Here is a 25223-nt window from a genome sequence, read left to right as displayed (position 1 = left end):
AAAATGTTCGGAAATTGCATTTGAAAATGCTGCCCTTAATTGTAAATCCAACCATCCCTGGGTAGGGAAGATCCTCTGGAGAACAGAATGGCCACCCACTCCAGTATCCTTGCATGGAGAATTCCATGGACAGAGGAGCCTGGCGGGCCATAATCCACAGAGTCACAAAGAGTCGGCCATGACTGAGCAGAAAGAAATGGATACTTCAGGAACAAAAGTTCTCAGATTGGATATGTGGGATGGGAAAGGGATAAGTCTCGAGGTTGATTCCTCTACTTCTTGCATGAAGAGCTAGCTGAGCAGTGGGTACCATTTCCTGAGTCAGAGAACTCTAGAAGAAGAAGGTAAGATGGTAAAGAATCTGCCTGCAATACAAGAGACCCCGGTTCGATTTCTGGGTCAGGAAGATCCCCTGGAGAAGGGATAGGCTACCCACTCCAGTATTCTTGGGCTTCCCTGGTGGCTCAGATAGTGAAGAATCTGCCCGCAATGCGGGAGACCTGGGTTCAATCCCTGGGTTGGGAAGATCCCCTGGAGGAGGTCATGGCAACCCACTCCAGTATTCTTGCCTGGAGAATCCCCGTGGACAAAGGAGCCTGGCAGGCTACAGTCCATGGGGTCACAAAGAGTCGGACACGACTGAGCGACTAATCACAGAAGGAGACTAGCTTTGGGGGACTGCCAGCCCCACTCTAGGCAGCTTGAATATAAACTGCATTTCCTGACTTCAACCATTACATGCGCTGTTCCCTCCATGGGAGATGTCTACTCTCTCCCCATTGCCATCGTCACCTGCTGAAATCCTCCCCACTCCATAAGACTCAATTCAGAAGTCCCTGCTGATCAAGAAGACTCTGAAACCCTACCCATCCACATGTACCCCACCACCTCCCAAGCTTTTAAAGCTCTGTGTATACATTTGTTGACATCCTCTTCTACCCTGTATACCAATTACAAACATGGCTGTTTCCCTCCTGAGTCCTCCCCAGCATTTTGGAAATGCAACAGGCACTCAATACATTTGTGTTGTTTTAAAGTGAGACAGCACATTTTTAAAGCTTAAAAATGTTTAAAGTGAGACAATATAGTTGTCCTGGTTTAAAGTCACCGGGCTTCCCTGCTGGCTCAACTGGTAAAAAAAAATCTGCCTGCAGTGAGGGAGACCTGGGTTCGATCCCTGGGTCAGGAAGATCCCCTGGAGAAGAAAATGGCAACCCACTCCAGTACTCTTGCCTAGAAAATTCCATGGACGGAGGAGCCTGGTGGGCTCCAGTCCATGGATTTGCAAAGAGTCAGACACAACTGAGCAACTTCACTTCACTTCACTTCAAAGTGAGATAGCATTTCCCGTTAATTTGTTCAAACGTCCATGTATTCATCCATTTGATCAAACTGAACTTTGTGAGAGGTCAGATACCTGTTGAACAGTCGTTCTCAGCCCTGAATACATATCAGAATCATTTGTGAGGCTTTTTAAACCTACTGCAACTTGGCCACACACTGAAATCCACCAAGCACCACAGATGAGACCAATTAAATCAGTATTGCTAGAGCCAACACCCACAGGATACTTTTAAAAATTAATCTTGCATGATTCAAATGTCCAGCCAAGATTGAAAGTTATATCTGTTGAACCCAAGTCCCTGGACATCATCCTCAAGTTCTTAAAAAGCTGCATAGGGGTCTCTCATGTACAACCTAAGGTTGAAGACCTTGAAGGCAGAGAAATCACATTCCAGAAAAGGCTGAAAAGATAAAGTTTTCAGCAGTTGGTAATGGATCATTATTGGATGTTTTTAAACAAAGGAGTTTGTAGAATGGACTAAACCACGAAGAAGGGACAGCAGACCACTCAACAATATCACAGGGGCTTCCCTGGGGTCCAGTGGTTAAGACTCCTCCCTTCCATTGCAGGGGAAAGTGTTAGTTGCTCAGTCGTGTCTGACTCTCTGTGACCCCATGGACTGTAGCCAACCAGGCTCCTCTGTCCATGGGATTCTCCAGACAGGAATACTGGAGTGGGTAGCTATTCCCTTCTCCAGGGGAACTTCCTGACCCAGGGATCAAATCCACGTTTCCTGCATTTCAGGTGGATTATTTACAGTCTGATCCAGCAGGGAAGCCCCCCATTGCAGGAGGTGTGGGTTCAATCCCTGGTCAGGGAACTAAGATCCTGCATGCCACATAGCATGGCCAAAAAAAAAAAAAAAACCTTTTTAATTAAATACATATATATATATATGTATGTATGTATGTATGTATGTATGAAGCACTACAGGTATAAAAAGGGGCAACTCAGAAAGAGTCTACACCCACAAAGCACGTGTGTCTTCCGTGCACACGAACAGTTACGGTCCTACAGGGTGGGCATTGAGACCACAGAAAGGACAAGGCGGAGTCCCTGCCCTCGAGCTGCTTAAAATTCTAGCACAGGAAACAGATGCATGTATTAGATATCCATTCAGAGAGTGATAGATGCTCTGAGGAAAAATAAAGCAGAGAAAGAAGAGAGAGGAAAGGGCCACTCTGAGGGGGGCTTCTGAACAGAGACTCGAATGGAAAGCATGGATTCTAGGCAAATGTAACCGTAAGACAAAGCTGGGAGTCTACGTGAGCTGGAGGGATGACTTAGGTGAGAGGTGAGGGGGCACTGAATTAGCAAATGGCAGGAGGAATGAAAGAAGAGGACAGGTTCAAAACAATAATGCTGAAAATATGCCAGGCAATATACAAAACACTACACTTACTACTGTGGACAAATCTCACCATAATCCCAATAGGGCAGTACTTTCAGCACACCCATTTTACAGAAGAGGAAGCTTGAGGCTCCCCATGTCACTGCCCAGTAACATACACTCTTACTTAATTCAGCCAGGGCTCAGACTTGGCTAGCCTGAGACCGGAAGTTCTTAACCCAAAAGGATCTAAGCTTGACTACTTCAAAGGGGACAGGACTCAAATCGACAAGACTTGATGACTGATACTGTGGGTTATGCCATCAACAGTAGAACCTGACTTTACAACACAGCAAGGGATGTGACCCATCAGGGCCCAGAGTCACAGAAGGTACCCCACCCAACTCCTGAGAATGAAAGTCTACCAACACAGTTTAGGAAGGGGTCAAAGAGGACCTCTCTACCCCTCCTGAGACCTCTTCTCATCCTTGCCTTTACCTGGAAATATAATTCTAACCACTCTCTGATCATCTCAATCCTGCCCAAAGTCTTCCTGCAATAAATTCTTACCTAGGAACTGTGTGTGCGGGGTGAAGGCTTGAACTCACAGTTGCAGAGCCAAGCAGAAAAGGGCCAGAAGAGAAAATGAATCATTGTTTAAATGACCTAATGAAGACTGACAGATGGAGGAAGAATGAAGGTGAGCAGGAGAGGCCAAGGAGGTTCATCACAGTGGAACACAGCCACCAAAACTCACACCTGAACAAAGTCCAACAGGAACGTAACCTTCAACAGAAAATCAGGCAACATGCCGTGACTCTGGCAGCAAGGAGACCACCCCCACCCTTCCCCTTCCACTGCTGAAAACAGCTACAGCATTGGGCCCTAAGATTCAGCAGGGTAAAGGGCCACTTACTTCCCATATAAAACTCAATCCCACTACGTAATGATATCACTGGATGTCAGAGGAACGATTCTGATCACTTGGACTGATTCAGCTGACTTGGCAGACAACTCCATGGTGAAAGAACAACTTCCTACAGTTACCAGCCAAAGAAATATGAGTGTTCCTTGCTGGAGCCTCTAATTCTGTCAGAATTCTTTGGTCATATGTAACAGAATGGAGCTTCAGCTAAGACTATTACAGTAATTCAGAGAGCAGACCCTGCAACCAGACTGCCTGGGCGAATTGCAAACCCCAGCCCTGTAGCTCACCACTTCTGTGATCTTAACAAAGTCACTTAACCTCTCTGAGCCTCAGTTTCTTCATATGCAAAACAGTAACTGCTCTTCACCAATTGTACTTGCAAAAAGTCTGTTAATATACTGCCACTGGTAAGGATGTGAGGAAAACAGGCATTGCATCACATAAACTCTACATATGAATTGTTGTTGTTGATGTTTAGTCGCTAAGTCATGTCTGACTCTTTAGTGACCCCAGGGACTGTAACCCGCCAAGCTCCTCTGTCCATGGGATTTTCCAGGCAAGAATACTGGAATGGGTTGCCATTTCCTACTTCAGAGGATCTTCTGAGCCCAGGGATCAAACCCACATCTCCTGCATTGGCAGGTGGATTCTTTACCACTACATATGAATACATACATATAAATATACACCCATACACACACATAGAAACTCTATGACAAACTCTATCTATGGAGGGCAATTTGACCATCTCTCTTAAAACTGAAAATACACATATTCTTTGATCCAACAATTTTACTCCTTAGGTATTACCTAAGGATGTTATATGTGAAAATCTTATGTACAGGAATACCTTATTTTTTGCACTTTGCAGATATTACTGTTTTTTATAAACTGAAGGGATCAAAGTAACGACAATATTCCAGAAGCTTAAGTCTGAAGATCAAACTCACAGGGAGTTGTTAATCACTCAAGAATTAACACCTCATGCCTTAGAAGTAATCAAACTAGTCACTAGAAAATAATAACATCACACAAAGAGAAAAAGTGAATGTCTAGCAGAAATCTATATATAAAAGGTGGGAGAGACTAGAAGGAACAGCCACCATTTACATTCCAAACAGTGACTCAGTCTTTCAAGTGGTGTGACTGACATACCAAATTGCAATGGCAAATATAAGACAGCATGGAGGGCCATCACTAACCTGGAGCTATTAGCTGAAGAATGGGTAGACACGCATGGGAAAGAAAACGCTTTTTCAGCCGTGGAAATGACAGATGACCATACCCGCTGTCCTGACTCAAATCAAATAACTCATGAATGACACTCTTGGCTATGTTTCAAAATATTTCTATGCAAATACTCAGGTCCTCAAGACTGTCGCCTCCGTAAGAGGCAGTGGAGATGTCATTCCCTCCAGATCACAATTCCAACATCAGACAGAGAGATAGGAAGGGAGGGAAGAAGAAGGAAGGAAAGCAGGAAGGAGAAGAAAAGCAAAGAGAAAAGAGACCTAAGGTTCCTAAACACAGAAGAGAATGGTGGTGAACCACTGGTTCACATAAGGGAAAACCTTTGACGAAAAGTCCAAAATTATTAGGCTTGTATTCAATTTTTAAAAACATAAGTATAGCTAATTTACAATGTTGTATCAGTTTCAAGGACACAGCAAAGTGGTTCAGATATACACATATATGTATATATATATTTATATATATATACACATACTATATATATATATTTTTTTTCAGATTCTTTTCCAATGTAGGTTATTACAAGATATTGAGTATAGTTCCTAGTGTTATACCACAGGTTCAATACTCATTTTTGAGGCAAAAAAATAACAATAATAATAAAAGACCTTGGTTGGAAAAATGCTTCAACTCATTTGTAATTCTTTTGAAAATGTAGTGTTGTTTGTTTGCTGTACTTAGGATGAAAACAGTGCAAATAATACAATCTTGACTTGTTTCCCAAGGAAAATCTTTACAAATGCAAGACAATAAAGTAGTTTCAAAAAAAAATAATAAAGTAGTTTCATTTTATTTTCCATTGTGCATGTGTGGCACTTGGCTGCCCATGACTTTGATAGGAAAGCCAGTTATGAAGGGGTGAGAGTCCTGTACCTTGCAGAGAAATGCATTAGAAAAAGAAGGCCCTTGTTAATCTTCTCATTTCATTACTGGACTTCCCGAAAGTCTGCTCCATTCAGTCTTTTCAAATCTGTGAGCAGAGCTTGTGTTTTCCTGCAACAGTGTCTCTGGCTTCAGCCATCTTTGAATTGAGTCCACCATGAAATTAAAAGACACTTACTCCTTGGAAGGAAAGTTATGACCAACCTAGACAGCATATTAAAAAGCAGAGACATTACTTTGTCAACAAAGGGTCCATCTAGCCAAGGCTCTGGTTTTTCCAGTAGTCATGTATGGATGTGAGAGTTGGACTATAAAGAAAGCTGAGCACCGAAGAATTGATGCTTTTGAACTGTGGTGCTGGAGAAGACTCTTGAGAGTCCCTTGAACTGCAAGGAGATCCAACCAATCCATCCTAAAGGAGATCAGTCCTGGGTGTTCATTGGAAGGACTGATGCTGAAGCTGAAACTCCAATACTTTGGCCACCTGATACAAAGGGCTGACTCATTTGAAAAGACCCTGATGCTGGGAAAGATTGAAGGCAGGAGGAGAAGGGGATGACAGAGGATGAGATGGTTGGATGGCATCACCGACTCAATGGACATGGGTTTGGGTGGACTCCGGGAGTTGGTGATGGACAGGGAGGCCTGGCGTGCTGCGGTTCATGGGGTCGCAAAGAGTCAGACACGACTGAGCGACTGAACTGAACTGAACTGAACTGACGATCTAGCTATGAAAATCCTCCTCTGTAGTCCCAGAAACCTCTGTCAGAATCCACTTTTCTCCTTTGTTTTCCCTCTCTCGGAATTGCCTACTGCCTTGTGCCTTATCAGTGTGGGAGACACAAGTCCTCATTTTTTGAATAACTTCACAATACCTACCTAAACTGGAGCAAATGAACAATTAAATGACTAGGGTCAAGAAAAAAAAAACAACACTTCTACTCTTTTGAGTCTTCAAATATATCATTATTGTCCAATTTTCTAAGGTACCTTTAACAAGACTATCTCAGCATGGAGTCATAGAAACTACAATGCAAAGGGGCAAAGATTCTGAATTTTCAGAATTTAAAGACAGAAACTAAGTGTCCTCATACACTGCTGCTTTTATGAAAATTTCCTATTCAATTGCCAGGTTTTTATTTTAAAGACAACTCAATAAAAAGGTCAGGTTCTTTCAGGGCTCTTACTTGCCTTCAAAAATATAATCAAGGCTATTCCCATCAAGACAGAAAACAACACTGCTTAATTAACTAAACTAATAAGCCAGATTCTTCCTCTCAATAGAGAAAAAAAGAAAAAAATTAAAAGACAGGTCTCGACCTAGAGATTACCATACTAAGTGCAGTTAAGTCAGACAGAGAAAGACAAATAACCATATATTGCTTATATGCAGAATCTAAAAAAAAAAAAAATGATACAAGTGAATTTACACACAAAACAGAAACAGATCCACATACACCTGAGACCATCACAACACTGTTAATCAACTATACTCTAACATAAAATTAAAATTAAAAGTTTAAAAAGAAGAAATAGACCCACAGTCATAGAAAACAAATTTACAGTTATGAAAGGGGAAGGAGGGGTGAGAGGGATAAATTGGGAGTTTGGGATCAACAAATACACACTACTATATATAACACAGGTAACCAACAAGGACCCTACTATAGCACAGGGAACTATACTCAATATTTTGTAATAACCTATATGGGAAAATAATCTAAAAAAGAATATACATACATATATGTGTGTGTGTGTGTGTGTTTGTATTTATGAATGTGTGTCTGACTTTTTGCGACCCCATGGACAGTAAGCCACTAGGCTCCTCTGTCCCTGGAATACTCCAGGCAAGAATACTAGAATGGGTTGGCATTCCCTTCTCCAGGGATCAAACCCAGGTCTCCAGCACTGTAGGCAGATTCTTTACCAACTGAGCCACCAGGGAATTCCTATATATATATTTGTGTGTGTGTGTGTGTGTACATACATATATATATATAACTGAATCACTTTGCTATACACCTGAAGCTAACGCAACAGTGTAAATCAACTATACTTCAATTAAAAAAATTTTTTTTTTTAAAGACAAGCCTTGAGAACCCCAGCAGGCCACCTTGTGCAATGCATGCCTGCCTAAGTGGTCACCATCTATATTTATTCTTTCTCAAGATGACAATGAGATGGTGCACTCCAGAAGAACCAGTTTTCAGAAGACCTGGGCATCGGCAGCAAACATCTTCCTCAGTAAAGGCAGGGGAGGAGGGGGAAGGAGAGGGGAATCTTCAGCCCCCAGTGGTATTCACCCCAACATCCTCTGTAAGGCTTAGATTCCCCACAAGGAGCCACGTCAGCTACATGGACTCAGCCACGCCAGTTCTGCTGCTTAGAAAATGATGACCAAACTTCTCCCTTTGTTCTGGCAAATGGCTTCCTGTAAGAAAGCAGTCAGCCTTTAAAGTTTTCCAGTGCAAAGGTCTCTCCTGGTTTGTATTCCTCCCATCTCCAGCCCTCCACACACACCACTGCCCCTGGTCATCCCCACCCCCGCTCCCACCCCCCTAGAGGAAAAGCTCAATCCCATCAGAAGGCAAGTTTCTTGGTTCCAAGTTGTGCTGGGTCTCAAGGACTCCTGGAGAGGAGAGAAAGCTGGTCAACTGAACATTCTTTCCTGGGCTCTGTCTGAAGTGCAGACAAGCAGCAAAGATGAATATTAATATGCCTTCCATCATCAAAAGCTATTGCATACCCAAAGGATGATAAATATTTTAATCAATGCTCGGCTTGTCTAGCAGAAGTCAGTTTACTCCTCAGAGACTTCCCTAGTTTTGTGCCCCAAACCTGTCCAGTCCACGGTCCGCTCCCTCGCTGACTTGGGAAATTAGTCATAAAAAGTCCAAGCTTTGCTGGGGAACACATTTACTTTTATGACAATTGTACTTTATTAAGTTTTTCAAGAAAAGGAAAATCTAAAATGTGAAGGATGCCAACAAATGAGGCAAAAAAAAAAAAAAAAGAAAAAACATGATTTTAAGTTTTTGCAGCACTGCTACTCAGGGAAACTTAATAACCTACTTATGTCTCTCATTTCTTTTTTTAAAGAGTTTTCATATTCGCGTATGTTGTTTGCCAGGGATTGCTCCATCTTCACAGGGCAAATGCCAAAGGCATAAAACAGAATGTTCTGGTGCATCATCTGTGCTCTTGATACTGTTATTATTTTTTAATTTTCAAGATGTTTGGGGGGTACTGCTGGGAGGGTTGTGTTGGTTTAAAAATAAAACTAACCCCTCAATATTCCCGTGGATCAGGACCAAACATTCAAGGAAAATGTACAGAGTTAAAAAGAATGCATCGTGACCATATGTAAAATAGATAGCTAGTGGGAAGCTGTATAACACAGGGAGCTCAACCTGGTGCTCTGAGGACCTAGAGAGGTAAGTGGGGTGGGAGGTGGGAGGGAGGTTCAAGAAGGAGGGAACACATGAATACCGATGGCTGATTCATGCTGATGTATGACAGAAAGCAACAAAACACTGTAAAGCAACTACACTCCAATTAAAAGTAATTTTTTTAAAAAACAGAAGCAATATTATAACAAATTCAAATCGACTTTAAAAATTGGGAGAAAAAAGGAAAAGAATGCTTTGAAGGCTGTGCCATTGATCCTGAAAGTGAGGAAGTGGCAGGGCTGGAACAATGACCCAACATGAATTAATTTCCTTTATTATTATTATTTTGGGGGACTGAACCCAGGCTTCCAGTGGAAGCCTGGAATCCTAACCACTGAATCACTGGGAAGTCTCAAGTTCTTTTTTTAACTGAAGTATAGTTAATTTACAATGTTGGGTTAGTTTCCGGTGTACACCAAAGTGATTCAGTTATACATATACATATATTATCTTATTCAGATTTGTTTCCATCATACATTATTACAAGATACTGAATAGAGTTTCCTGTGCTATACAGTAGGTCCATCCTTGTTCTCTATCAATTTAATATATAGTAGTGTATATGGTGGCTCAGATGGTAAAGAGTTCACCTGCAATGCAGAAGACCAGGTTTGATCCCTGGGTCAGGAGGATCCCCTGGTAGAAGGGAATGGCTACCCACGCCAGTATTCTTGCCCAGGAAATGGACAGAGGAGCCTGGTGGGCCACAGTCCACAGGGTTGCAAAGAGTCGTGTCCGACTCACCAGTAGGACACTAGGTGACTAACACTTCACTTCACTTCAGTATGTATCTATTAATCCCAAACTCCTAATTTTCTTTAACAAGTTAAGTGCTAAATATCTACCAGGCTGGATGAAGCACAAGCTGGAATCAAGACTGCAGGAAGAAATATCAATAACCTCAGATATGCAGATGATACCACTCTTATGACAGAAAGTGAAGAGGAGCTAAAGAGCCTCTTGATGAAGGTGAAAGAGCAGACTGAAAAAGCTGGCTTAAAACTCAGCATTCAAAAAACCAAGATAGGCATGCAGTCCCATCACCTCATGGCAAATAGATGGGAAACAATGGAAACAGTGACAGACTATTTTCTTGGGCTCCAAAATCATTGCAGATGATGACTGCAGCCATGAAATTAAAAGATGCTTGCTCCTTGGAAGAAAAGTTATGACCAACCTAGATAGCATATTAAAAAGCAGAGACATTACTTTGCCAACAAAGGTCCGTCCAGTCAAAACTATGGTTTTTCCAGTAGTCATGTATGGATGTGAGAGGTGGACTATAAAGAAAGCTGAGAGCCAAAGAATTGATGCTTTTGAACTGTGGTGTTGGAGAAGACTCTTGAGAGTCCCTTGGACTGCAAGAAGATCCAACCAGTCCATCCTAAAGGAAATCAGTCCTGGGTGTTCATTGGAAGGACTGATGCTGAAGCTAAACCTCCAATACTTTGGCCACCTGATGCAAAGAGCCGACTCTTGGAAACGACCCTGATGCTGGGAAAGATTGAAGGCAGGAGGAGAAGGGGATGACAGGAGATGGAGATGGTTGGATGGCATCACCGACTCAATGGACATGCGTTTTAGCAAGCTCCAGGAATTGGTGAAGGACAGGGAAGCCTGGCGTGCTGCAGTCTGTGGGATCACAAAGAGTGGGACACGACTAAACGACTGACCAACAACAACTTACTAAGTATGGGGCACAGTTTAAGAGCTGGGGAAATAGTAGTGAATGAAACAAAGTTCCTGCCCTTATGAGGATTATATGTAGAGGCAGACTACAAACACGTACATGGTATCACGGCAGGCAGGGGAGAGCAGGAGGAGGAGAACAGAGCAGCGCTATACTCTCTCTACAGTCAGAGAGCTCAGTCAGAGGAAACTCTCCCAGAGGAGGGACAGGAGCAGAGAGATGGAAAGGAAATGAGGGAGTGAGTTAGGCAAATAACCGAGGGGGGAATGTTCCAGACACAGGCAACAGCAAAAGCAAACGCCCTGAGGCAGGAGGAAACTGGGCATGTTCTAAAGATGGTAAAGAAGGGAGACTTCCCTGGTGGGCCAGTGGCCCACCCTGCAACTACTGAGCCCATGCATCACAACTAGGGTCTACATGCCATGACCAAATATCCCACGCGCTACAACTAAGACCCAACATAGTCCAATGAAGAAATCTTTTTTAAAAAGTTCATTCTGTTTTTCTTTTTTTGTAAAGAAGGCTAGTGGAGGAGGGGGAGGGGAGAAAGACTATGCTGGGGAGAGAAGGTGGGGGCAGGAATAGATAGATCCTAGAGGGCATCAGGCCCCTCAGAAGGAAGTTGGATTTCTTTTCTTTTTTTAAATATCCTTTTCCTTTACAGTTTCTCATAGGATACTGAATATGTTAATAGTTCCCTGTGCTGTATAGTAGGACCTTATTATCGATCCTATATCTAAAAGCTTACATTTGCTAACCCCAGCCTCCCACTCCATCCCTCCCCTAACCCCCTCCCCTTGGCAACCGCAAATCTGTTCTCTCCGAGTCTGTTTCTGTTTTGCAGATAGGTTCATCTGTGTCATTGAGATTCCACATATGAGTGATATCATATGGCATTGTCTTTCTTACTTACTTCACTTGCTGCAACATGGATGCAACTAGAGATTATCACATGAAGGGAAACGGGATTTCTGGATGGGATGGTGAGATTGGGACCAGGGAGTGAAATGACTTGACACATTTGAAAGGAACACTCTGACACAGGTGAACATAAGTGGTAAAAATAGGGAGGTTATTTACACCAAGGTGGTTAACAGACAGAGTGGTGACGAGTGGCCAGATCATGACTCTGTTTTGAAAACGGAGCTAACGGGATTCATTGATAGATCAAGAGATAAACCAATAGAATTCCAAGGTTTCTGACTGGGCAGTGAGAAGCACAAATTATTGACCTGTGCAAGGAAGGCTGGGGAAGTTATGGGAATCAAGAGTTTGGTTCTGGAGTTGTTAAGTTTGAGATACTTACTACTATATGGCTGAAGAGCGTATACCCTTCCCAACTACTGTTCAGGTGCCCCAAGATATGAGACCCCAGTACCAACAAAAAACTAAATTATTGCTGGTACTGGCATATTCCGCAACTTTCATTCGTTAAAAATAATTCACTGGTGACTGCATGAAAAGTTTATGACATTAAATAAAATACAAGCCCTCTTAATCCCCCAACATCTGTTAAAGAAGATCTGATGCATAATTCTGGTCAATTTCATAATTGCTCATTTAAATTAATAACATTGAAGTTAGAGGGATATATATATACCATCAAGCAACCACCTGTTCCAGGTGTTTATAACCAGGGCAGGTATGTCTCACACTGAAAATTAATTTTGCAGATGGCTAGGAGACTCCAGATTTTTATGTGAAGGCTAATTTTGTCCATCAATCAAAACCAAGTTGGAGATTATCTGAGATTTTTCCCCACATCAAGGAAAAATTTACAAATAGGACAGTCACAGGTGGTTCCAGGTGGGCTGAGATCATGCAAGGAGATACAAAAAAGATGATCTTAATTTACGTGTTAGGGAAAAGGCAGTGTTAAAAACTATAGCTAGCCAGTGGGAATTTTCTCTGTATGACACAGGGAACCCAAAGCTGGTGCTCTAAGACAACCTAGAGGGGTGGGATGGGGAGGGAGGCGGGAGGGAGGTTTGAGAGGGAGCGGACATGTGTATGCCTGTGGCTGATTCATGTTGATGAATGGCAGAAAGCAATACAAGGTTGTGGAGTACTCTTGCCCTCCAATCAAAAGTAAAATACAATTAAAAAAACATATTGTCATTTAAAAATGAAAATGGCCAGAGATACTTTCAGGAACACTGGAAAGTCTACCTCAGGTTTCTTTAGTTTTTTTTAAAAAAAGGTCATTCTTTTGCAGATGTTGACAAGAAGAGAGCAGGATGATGGTTATGTTTCCCTTAATGCAGGAAAAAGTCAACTTAATATGTTCCCAGAGCTCTCTAGTAAGTCAGATTTTGACACTTGGAGCACATTTGTCCAGAGAGACATTTTTGCAAAATATGGGAAGATTCCCAGCCCTGGCTCCCAAAATATCTAGCCCAAAGTCAAGAAGAAACGTTACCAGAGTAGCCTTGAGCTCCAAACCATTATGAGTCGCTTTAGCTCCAGGACTGATCCCAGTTCTACAGGAAGGGAAATGGGAAATGGGCGTGGGGGGGTGGGGGCGATGCTGATGCCAAGGAGACTGAGTCAAATGATCTCTAAGTAAGGAGTCTGGAATGGCCACTTGTTTACACTTCTAACATCACTCCTGGTGACGCCTTCCACATGTTCAGTACTTTTATACGTTACAAACTCTCTCATTTGATCATCAAAACAGTTTTGTTCAGAAGAGAACAGTTTTAGGGACCTTTCAGTAACCAACCTGGGAAATAAGATCCTACGATCTTGATAATATCCCCAAAAGTTGGCACATTTATCCTTTGGAAATCTTGCTTCCCTTGCAAAACTGTAGGTCTGTAGTTTAAAAAAAAAAAATCATTTTATTCTATCAGACTGAGCTTTTCTAGACTATGTCAAAGATATTTATAAAAAGATAAATGACAGACTAGAGCTGAATTTAATGTCCTACTCCCTACCCCTCCTCCCCCAAGAAACCAGAGGAAGTATACAATTTGTTTTATTCTCTATCTTTTCTAGGAAAAATGGAAATTCCCACCAGCCCAATCTGGCACGAAGGTTTCTGAATTTACATCTGAAATGCTAAGATGGTCTGCTAGTCAAAGCAATCCAAAATAAATTCTAGCAGCCTAGGCTCCCATAGCTCCCTGGGGGAAACTAGCAGGCGCTTCACACCTTTATATCAATCTGAATTTCAGCGTAGTGAAAATCGTATATAACAATAGAATCTGTTTACTTAAAAAATATATAGAATGTATGTGAAATGTGTATGTGTGTGAGTGTGTGTGTTTATTAACACATGCTAGCAAAATTTAGCTAAAGCCTATGAAATCAGGCTCAAATACTAGAAACCTTGGCTGTTTATTCCACTTTTCTCTCACGCAGAGTTCAGAGAGATGGCAAGGCTGTTTCACGTGGAATTTCCCAGCTCCTGTCACTGTCTCACCATCTTCAACATTTTTAGTCTTGTTCCCATTGTGTGCAGAGCAGCAGTACTGAACAATCCTCTTAACAATTCCTGGAATGTAACAGGGACATTCGAGTCCTCGGTACCAGTAAAGCTCAACTCTCACACAGCTCACGGAAGGGTTAAAAACAGAAAGTCCTACCCACTGGTTTGCTCTGATGTTTCTGGAGATATTGTCACTGGATGTATCCTCAGTAGAATTCCATTCAACACCTCTGTCTTTAAGTACAAAGCTGTAGGCTGTAGCAGCTTTAAGAAACATAAGTATCCCTTTTTTCTGCTGCACAGTATCTATGTGTGAAATTCTCTAAAGGGGTTTAAGTATTTACCCTGAACACTATCAGACGGTTTCTAAAATTTTCCTTATCCAGTTGCAAAAACACTTCAAAGAGAATCATAAACAGAGTCCTTTGTGCTTTCTATGCACATTCTGCTTCTAAGGCTTAAGCCTGAATTCTCTTGGAATTGGAAATTTCTTTCCAAAAAGACAGAATTCACAACACTTTTTTTTTTCCTTAATTCATGATTAAGTCTGCAGCAACAAAGGAAAAAAATTGGGAAAATCTGAGAGAAACCCAGAAGGCAATCAAAGGAATCCAAACCTGTTCGAAATTCATTGCTAAATTATCCATACACTTTTCCCCCAGATATTTTACTTTTAATATAACAATACAGAGGTGTGGAAGCAGGGGTGCGAGGGGTGGGGAAGGAGGCATATGGAAAGAACCAACCTTCAGGGAAGACATTTAAGGTAATAAAAAGAATGTGAGCAGAGGATTTTAAGCCACTATAGCCAAAAAAGTGGCTTTTTTCTTTTCTCCAAATTTCTAAAGCTAAACATAGACTATTCCCAGAGCTCAGAATCTGCACACATAATTTGAATTGTTGGGTGCTTGAGACTGTCTACCTGCCTCCAGTCTGCTTCTTCTGAGCCACTCAGTACTGGACCAAAAAGGGGAAAAGGAATTTAAATTTTCATTTAAAACCACTAGACATTTCACACCAGATTCTAAATTAATATGCTTTGCTCCTTTATCAGAAATGCTAACTCTGAAAAACAGAAGGCAGCATTAATATTATTAATTTAGCAAATATATTAAAATAAATAATAATGTAAATAATAGACAATAATTTAGCAAATATATTAAATTAATAAAATTAATATTATTAATTTAGCAAATATAATTTAGTATATACACTAACACTAAAGGCAAGAGATATGTAAATATATATATACACACACACATATATATAAGTTAATGACTTCACCATTCATAAGACAAAAAAGATCAATATTTATATTTATATCATTTTCTTCCTCACACCTTTAAAAATTGCTAATCCTGGAAGTTTAAAATGAACGTAGCTAACTAAACTATAATATGATAGCAAAAAGCAGTATACCCAGGATATATTTCAAGATGTGAAAAAGCAGCCTTGTTCCTCTATTCAGTTACAAAGAATTTAATCTAAAGCACTGTGATGATAGCTTCATTAATCTCTCCAAAAACAAACAAACTGCTCCTGGCTCCATCATTCCCCACCTCTGGGTAACCTACACTAAGGAGGGCTCAGCTAGACAGCAGCGGACAGGCTCCGCACTCTGAGCCTTCTCAGAAGATTTACACGGGCCAGAATGACAAGCTAAAAGGCATGACTCATCTTGAAATTAAACTATTACAACTGACTTGTAAAGGACAACTTTCACATTCTTAAGTACCTTTCTCTCTTAAAACTTTAACAACAAGACACGGGTAACAGTCTGAAATAAAACACCTACTCATTTTCCATGTCTCCCTGCTCTCCCGTGCCAATTGTTAACATAAATGGGTAGAATTAAATGTAGCCGATAGCTTACCTAACATAATTATATGTTGTGTTTTACACTGTTTCAAAACGGATACATTAAAATAATCCAGCCCTGGCTCCAACCCACTAAAGTCAATAAAGGTTATTAAGGCCAACTGCCATATAAATGCACTGCTATCCCAGTGCGAGGAACTGTCAAGACAGGAAATGCAATTCAAAACACTGAAAACGATCAGGATCTACCCTTCTCCTCTAGAAAAAAAAAAAATAAAAATTAAAAAGCCATAAAGGAAGGAGGAGGAGATTTCTCTCCACTACAAAAATCATCTGTATTCTGAAAATGTTTACTCTGGAAACTCTTCTAGAATATTCTATTGGACTATATACCAAATTGACCTCTTTTTTTTTTTTCTTAAGGTCAAAAGGCAAGGAATAAATGTCATCAATTTAGAGGACATCACACCTAGCATTCTTTTCTGTATCTCAGTGAACTTGATAGTGTTAAAGCATTTTTTATAGGTAAAATAAATGTCAGTTTTGCAGAGCGCGATACCAGACCCTATGAGACAAACGGCCTATCCGCTGAATCTCTGGCTACAGTAAGACTTCCTCACCTCACAGGAGAGTTCAGCTTTTCTTTTTTTTTTTTTTTTTTGCCCAGAAAGCAAAGCCTGTGCAGTTTCTTTCAAATGGTAACTCTCTTATCCTGAGATAGCCCCGTAACATGCTAATCTCAGATGTGCAGTGGTGGGCTAGTTTAAAAAATAAAATAAAATACAAATATTTGAATAGCGTTAGAGTGTCATCATACCTTCCTGAAGAGCAGAATTGAGAGGAAAGACTAGGCTAAGTTCCTGGATTATAAGAAAGGGTTTTGGTGCTTTGGGGCTTAATGGCTCATAAATTCATGAGGCAATATTCAGGGAAAATGTGATATTTCATCAGAATGTCATTCAAATATAAGGTTTAACATTTACATCACAAGAGCATGCCCAGAGAAGAAGTATCCTCAGGGAAAAAAAATGGCAAGAATAAACAGTGTGATTAAAAAAAAAAAAAAAGGAGCTTGCTGGAACAGGGGATGGGCAATGGAGGCTAGGGGAGTCTTAGAGATAGCTGACTAAACTTTTTAAAATATGTGACTGGTTATGACATGTGAAGCAATTACCATTAATGGAAGAAATGTGATTTCAAAGCTCATTTTCCCTTCTTCTTTTAGATCCTACCTGAGACTATACCTTCCAACCACAAAGGGGAAAAAAAAAACACAAAGACAGAGAGGAATTCCAACACAAGTCTCTTCCCCAGTACGAGGGCTGTCAAAGGGTGCTTTAATCACAAGCAAAAGGTGAAAAGTAATGTACATATTGCCTGAGGTTTTTTTGTTTTATTTTCTCGCCAAAGGAGATCGATGCTATGTGGCACAACAGACAAAGTGCATTAATTAGGGAAATCTTTCCACAACACATACACAACAAATGCAGAAAAGCATAATGATAAAGAAGAAGCATTTGTCTAAAAGGATCATCATTTTGAGTCACGTATTCCCTGGAAGCCAAGTGAGTGCATTCAGAAAGGCTGTTTGGATTAGTCTAATTCTATAGAATCCAAATGTGCACCAAACACTGCACTTTTTATGTTAAATTGCTGTTGAATTTGTTAACCCACACTGATTTCCTGTGTTATGGAATCTTGGAGATTACAGCTAACTTGAAGCAACAGGGATAATTCTGGACAGTTAATGGTACATTTGTCTGCATTTTCTTGAAAGGCTTAGTTAGCATCCAGGGGCCTCAAACTGGTAGCTCAACATTGCCCCCTACTGCTCACAAATGAAAAAATCGGAGGCAGGCTGGTACAAAGTAGGAATGTAACCAGCCCGCGCCAGTTCCATCCCCAGCACACAACTATCCGTTGGCAGGGCACCACCAGTCACAGAACCATAGCCTTTTCCAATGATTATTCTCGTCTCTCCCAATAGCAAAAGTACATTATTACGAGTTCGTTAAAAGTCATTACAAAAAGGCTTGAAGCAAAGCTTAAATTTAATTTAGAAGTGTCATTCCTTTTATCTTGGCCCAAACCTTCACTCCGCTGATAACCATCATCCTGAGACTTGCTGAGACACAGAGCCCATTGATTTCACTTAGAACACTCAGTAACACCACACCAACTGCAAGGAAACTGGCTCTGGCCAGTTCCCAAGACTGTTCTTCTTTTTAGTATTTTTACACAAGAGTTATGAAGAACAGATAGTTTATCTAAAGAGCCAGCACCACCAAGTTAAAAAATATATATATATATTTTAAACTATTTAGTTTTATATATATATATGTGTGTGTGTGTGTACATATATAACTAGTTTAAGTGAATTCGTAATGAACATCACCCGTAAGCTCACAAAACCAAAGATTTCACTTTAAAAAAAAAAAAAAAAGCCCTCGAACAAAAGCAATTCAAAAATACATTTTTTAAAACACTACAAGTGAGTTTCTTTCTTATTTCACCAACTCTAATTGTTACAGTTTACCAACTCTAATTCAGAGAACTGTTAAATTACAATCCCAAAGTCAACCTATGTCTTACGATCAAGGTTCAGCAAGTAAAGAAGTTCTAACTCGTATGTGCGTGCTAAGTCACTTCAGTCTTATCCAATTCTGCGACCTCATGGACTGTAGCCTGCCAGGCTCCTCTGTCCATGGGGATTCTCCAGGCAAGAATACTGGAGTGGGTCACAATGCCCCCCTCCAGGGGATCTTCCCAACCCAGGGATCGAACCCACGTCTCCAGCAGCTCCTAACTTGCAAGTGGATTCTTAACCACTGAGCCACCAGGGAAGTTTCTAACTCATATAGATAAATAAATAAAACCAGAATTACACTGTGAAAAAGAAATTCTCTCAAAATGAAGCTGCCTTTATATATACATCCCAGGAAAAACTGGATCATACTCTGCACAGCCTAATTTTAGGAACAGAACTAACTGAGGAAATTGCAGCACGAAATTTTCATCACCTCCAATCCAGTTGTACAATGCTCCATTTTGAAATGATTCATGTCTTTGGAGAAATCCATTTTTGTGATACTGTTAGTACGCTAAAAGGATTACAACATTCCTCCCCCTAAACACACATCCATGAAAAGGTGTGGTTTAGAGATTTAAGGAAAAGGCTGGATAGCCGGGACTTCTGGATTCTGATTCAGACTTTCAAACTGGGGTGCCATCACGGTTGTGACTTGGTATTTTCATTATTATAAAACAGGGATTGGCAAAAACTACCTATTTTTGCAAATTGGTCCACTGTTTCTAGCACATCTCATAAAGTCTGCACAGCGGTATTCTCTCAAGAGTTTAGCAGGCTTTTATCACTTTTCCACTATATTCCAAACTTGATGATCTGGAGGCAGAACAGTGAGGGGGTGCAGGGCATGACCCTAGAGCTGGTCCTCCTGAGTTCAAACTCCAGTTCCCCGACTCAGCTGTATGACCTTGAGGAAGTTAGGGGAACCTTTTGTGCTCCAGTCTCCTCGGGCTTCCCTGGTGGCTCAGACGGTAAAGAATCCGCCTGCAATGCAGGAGACCCCGGTTCGACCCCTGGGTCAGGAAGATCCGCTGGAGAAGGGATAGGCTACCCAGGCCAGTATTCTTGGGCTTCCCTGGTGGCTCAGCTGATAAAGCATCTGCCCGCAATGCGGGAGGACCCAGATTTGGCCCCTGGGTGGAGAAGATGCCCTGAGAAGGGAAGGGCAACCCACTCCAGTATTCTTGCCTGGAGAATCCCCATGGACAGAGGAGTCCATGGGGTTGCAAAGAGTTGGACACGACTAAGTGACTAACACACAATACCACACAAAACTCTCTGTGTAAAATGGGAGAAAAATACCTACTTTATGAAATTATCATAGACATTAAATAAATTATATATATAATATTTAGAATGGTGTATGGAACTTAGTAAGTACCATGTGCGTGCATGCATGGCAGTCACTAAATCATGTCTGACTCTGCAACCCCCTGGACTGTAGCCCACCATGCTCCTATGTCCATGGAATTTTCCATTTCCTCCCCCAGGGGATCTCCCCAACCCAGGAATTAAACCTGTGTCTCCTGCCTCAGCAGGTGGATTCTTTACCACTGAGTCACCTGGGAAGCCCGATTTGGTATTATTACTACAATTTAAATTTAGACTTAACCCAAGTGGCCTCAACATACCTTCCAACAAGAGTTCCTACTACACATGCCCTGAATTCCATGCTCTGGTCACACTATACTTCCCCCCTTATCACCTTGTTTCTAGAATGACTAGGACATAACACTTCTCTCAGAATGCCTTCTGCAACCGACCCTCCTTCTCCCCACTCAAGGTTCCCAAAAGCCACATCTGTTGTTCACAACTGTCCCAGCTCCAATGCTCTGAATTTAATACTCCTGCCTCTGGACAGTGATTTTTTTCTTTAAATCTCTATTACAGGATTTCATTTGAGTTAATGTAACACCTGGCTATATTCACGCTTCTCTCCTTGTTAGCCCGAACGCAGTGGTTAAGGGCACAAGCTCCAGAGCCAGGTGGCCTGGGATTCAGTCTCCCTGTGCCACTTACTCCATGACCTTGGGCGAGGCACTTCATTTCTCTAGGCCTTGGTTTTCATGTCTATAAATTAACAGTTCCTGCACCTCACCAGACTGTCGTAAGAACTTTAACAGTTTAACTTTAAAAGTTAATATAGGGAGAACTCTTAGAATAGTGCCTGGTACCTATAAAAATGTAGATGAAGTTTAGGAATTATTGCTGCATTGTTCTCATGGTCACTTCCCAACATATGTCTAACATGGTGCCTTGTACATAGGAAAAGTGAGAAGTGAAAGTCGCTCAGTTTCATGTCCAACTCTTTGTGAACTTATGGACTATACAGTCCATGGAATTCTCCAGGCCAGAATACTGGTGTGGGTAGCCTTTCCCTTCTCCAGGGGATCTTCCCAACCCAGGGATCGAACCCAGGTCTTCCACACTGCAGGCGAATTCTTTACCAGCTGAGCCACAAGGGAAGCCCAAGAATAGTGGAGTGGGTAGCCTATCCCTTCGCCAGCGGATCTCACCAACCCAGGAAGTGAACTGGGGTCTCCTGCATTGCAGGTGGATTCTTTACCAACTGAGCTATCAGCGAAGCCCTGCATGTAGGAAGTGCTCAGTAGAGGTTCATTGCACTGAACTCAGCTTGTGCTGATCAAATCCTGGCTGTCCCCATTACCTTACAAAGAGTAAGTACAGTGGATTTAGAATGTTGTGTTAGTTTCAGGTGCAGACCAAAGCCACAAATACCAAAGCATATATATATACACACATATATAAACCTATTCTTTTTCAGATTCTTTTCCATCATAGGTTATTACAAAATACTGAGTAGAGTCCCCTGTGCTATACAATAGATCCTTTCTGATTATTTTATACACAGGAGTGCATCTATGTTAATCCTAAACTCCCAATTTATCCCTCCTCACCTCCCTTTCCCCTCTGGTAACCATAAATTGGTTTTCTGGGTCTGTGAGTCAACTTTTGTTTTGAAGATGATTTCATTTGCATCATTATTTTAGATTCCACGTATAAGCTATATCATATGATGTGTGTCTTTCTCTTGCACTGACCCAGGCAAAGCAGGCAGCCGAGGGCTGAGAGGGCATAACATCCCAAGAAATCCGCTCCCAGATACTCACCAACCACTCCATCTTCCTCCACATCTCTTCCAGCTGACTCATGGGCTGGTACCACCAGTCAGTACACTTTTTGTGTCGACTGCCTTGAAACCAAAACTGTCTCAGCCATTCAAACTCGACCTGGGGATCATAAAGACAAGACCGTGGTTATAATGTCCCCGTGATGGACAATCAAGGACAGTGGACTTCGTCACTCAGCTCTCCTCCAGTAACTTCACAGCCATAGGGTGAGAAAAAGTGAGAAAAGCTCAGCCTAACCAGTTCCCAATATAACTCAAAGTCTCTGGAGCCTTTTCACACAGTCAGGGAGGAAGTAGACTTAGAGCTTAGGGAGACAACCCAGGTCAGACTGGGGAGGGGGTTTTCAGCCACATTCATCATTCAGACATGAGGAAGCTATCAGTCAATCACGACAAATCCTGAGATCCTAAAGCATATGACAGCCTGCGCTGTGTAGGGTGGGAAAGGCATAATCAAACAAAATATGTTTTCATTAAACATCTTTATTAAAGATTAGTGCTGCAAGGAGATCAAACCAGTCAATCCTAAAGGAAATCAACCCTGAATATGCACTGGAAGGACTGATGCTGAAGTTCCGATACTTTGGCCACCTGATGTGAAGAGCTGAGTCATTGGAAAGACCCTCATACTGAGAAAGACTGAAGGCAAAAGGAGAAGAGGGCAGCAGAAGATGACGTGGTTAGATAGCTCAATGGACGTGAATCTGAGCAAACTCTGGGAGATGGTGAAGGACAGGGAAGTCTGGCGTGCTGTAGTCCATGGGGTTGCAAAGAGTCAGACACGACTTAGCGACTGAAAAGCAACGACGAAAAGAGCAAAACACAGACACATATTAGGAGGTACCAATTTTAAGTAATTTTAGATCTAAAATAATCAAAGCATTTACCCATGGGCCAGGAGGAGCTGGCAGTGAGGTGTTCATGTAGCTGAACAATATAAGGTTAATTACGGAGGCACACATTATACCCACAGAGCCATTCAAATTGTCACTTTCAATTCAGTCAGGGCAAATGACAATGGGTAAAAAGCAATGTAAAGCCACTAATCATTTCTCTTCCTTCCTAAGAACCTACTGTGGTAAATTTCAAATATTTCTCTCCTCAGCACCCTTTACTCTAGCCAAATCCCATGATTCATCTGGTAACCCATTGCCTTTCCCAGTTTCAGTCCACGTGGTCTGGGTAGCGCTCTACTTCTAAAACCAGGAGTGGAACACGCAACCCTATCTGAGCCAATCAGCCCATCACATGTCTCCAGCCACAGAAATGGGCTTGGGGGAAACAGGCATATGATCGATCAGAATAAGACTGTCAGAAGATTCAGGAAAAGGATTTTGCAACCATTTTGAAGACTGGGAAGAATGGAGGCAACACAGTAGGAAGCAGCTGCAAGATGAACAGACTAAAAAACCAGGTCCTAGTCAAATCAACTGACTCTTGATCAAGCTACTCCTGAAGCCCCTCAGGCTTAAACCATTTCAGGTTGAGTTTTCTGCTTCCTGCACTGAAATAATCCCAACATATGTAGGTGAGAGACTAACTTAAGCTTTAAAAGAGTAAGAAGTTGTTTCCTATGTATTTTCTATCACTTATCTTCAGTTTGAAAAGCAAATTTTACCATCAAAGTACAACTTCATTCATCCCAAAGCTCTTTTTACTTCTGCTGTCTAAAGAAATGTAGAGCTTTCACAGCTTAATATTGGTTAAGGTTGGCTTTGCTAAGGTAATCATGTTCCATATACAGGCACTGAGTTATTATAGTCTTCACCTGTTACCACAAAGAATTTTTTGTTTGTTTATCCACGCTGAACTTTCATGAGGCAAACAAAAGCAACTTGTGAAGATTTAACAATGGTGAAAACCACTCAAATGACTAACCTGAGAACACCAAGTCATATGAAAGGGTTTTAGTTTACATTAACTAAATGTTTGTTTGATATGTAGAACTGATTTCAGTTAAAGCTGTTTAAACAGGGAAAAAAGGGAATGTAGACAATATTCAGACAATAGCTGCTAAACTTTATCTGTGGTATTAAAAGACAGTGGTTAACAGAGGCAAACTTTACTGCTTTGAAAGGAAAATGAATACAAGTGTAGGTCAACTTCTCTGAAAATACAGGTTTAACAACATTATTTATTACAAGGAAAAAAAAACAGAGTTCTTTTTAGATTTCACATGAAATTTGTTCACATTACAGGAACAGCCTGTCAGCAAAGCTTCAAGCCCCCATGTTAGGGAGAGTTGAAAGGGTTTTGCTTTTAATTTTTTTTTAATCTTTGGGCTGGTTATTTCCATTATGACAACAAAACACACAAGCCTTGGCAACCATGATATCACAGGAAACAAAATAATTATCGTTTGTAATTAGTTCATTCAGTCTGTAAAGGTACAAGAGTCTGGATTTCAGTAAATGAAAACTCAGAAGAGTGGAGCATACTTGGAAACTCTGCTATAGGACAAGGTAGCAAAGAAAGATCTTGTCCGTTTTAATAAATAATGATGTTTGCTTCCTCTTTAGATGCCCCAACTATCTTTTCAAACAGACAGTGTCACGGTTAAGAATAAAGTCTCTGCAGTCAGTTCTAGGCTCCACTCCCGAACAGCTCTGTCATCTGTAAAATAAAGATAATTACATAATCACCACATAGTTTTGTGGTGAGGATTAAGTGGGTTAATAATGAACAGCCAAGCATGCCGGACACTTGGGAGATACTAAGAATACAGACCAAAGGAGACCACAAGGCCCAGCATTCCTTGTCCTCAAGAATCTCACAATCTTATGAAATTTTTGAGCAAGAAAAGTTTTAACAACCATGTCAATTCATGCTCACCCCCTGTTCCACTGAGGCCGGTCCAGAAAAGTTCAACCCTGAAACTTATACCCAACAAGAGTTTTTTTTTCAGGCGTGGAAGTACTGCCCATGAGATACAATCTTTGTGGGCATGAAACCCACTGGCATGCATTTTAATCAACTCCGTAACCTGGCTTTTTCACTCTGACATTGTGGGCAAAAACTATTACAGGATATTCATCAAATGCTGCCCTCGCCAGTTCTAACATTGCCAAGATAAGCAGTTGGCACTTTCCTTAAAATTAATTAAGAAAGCAAAAAATATTTCCAGCTGCCTGATTCAGTTTGGGTTACCAAAATAAAAGCAATCAGCCACCCTTCTACCCCAAACTCTGCAGATGAGGAAGGAAAGAGGCAGGGCAGATGCTGCATAAAACCAAAGGGCCAGGACTCAGAATAGAGCACAAATCCTATTACTTCAAGGCTAAAAAGAATCAGTCTCACCATACTGGCTGACTGACAACGGTCTAGCCATGACTAGAGGAGGCTCTTCAACTCTTCTCCAGAGG

The 25223-nt window shown here is 41.3% G+C and overlaps 1 protein-coding gene across 1 annotated transcript in view; it reads right to left on the bottom strand.

Annotated features, from left to right (window-relative positions):
* Positions 1 to 25223, bottom strand: part of FTO (FTO alpha-ketoglutarate dependent dioxygenase) — a 422003-nt gene that overhangs the window by 215133 nt on the left and 181647 nt on the right. The window contains exon 7 of the mRNA XM_043898487.1: positions 21842 to 21961. Coding sequence (XP_043754422.1) covers positions 21842 to 21961 — 120 coding nt within the window. The remainder of the gene's footprint in view (positions 1 to 21841; positions 21962 to 25223) is intronic.

This window comes from Cervus elaphus, chromosome 4, assembly GCF_910594005.1.
Source record: "Cervus elaphus chromosome 4, mCerEla1.1, whole genome shotgun sequence".
Classification (NCBI taxonomy): domain Eukaryota; kingdom Metazoa; phylum Chordata; class Mammalia; order Artiodactyla; family Cervidae; genus Cervus; species Cervus elaphus.
This window is presented reverse-complemented; position numbering and strand designations above follow the sequence as displayed.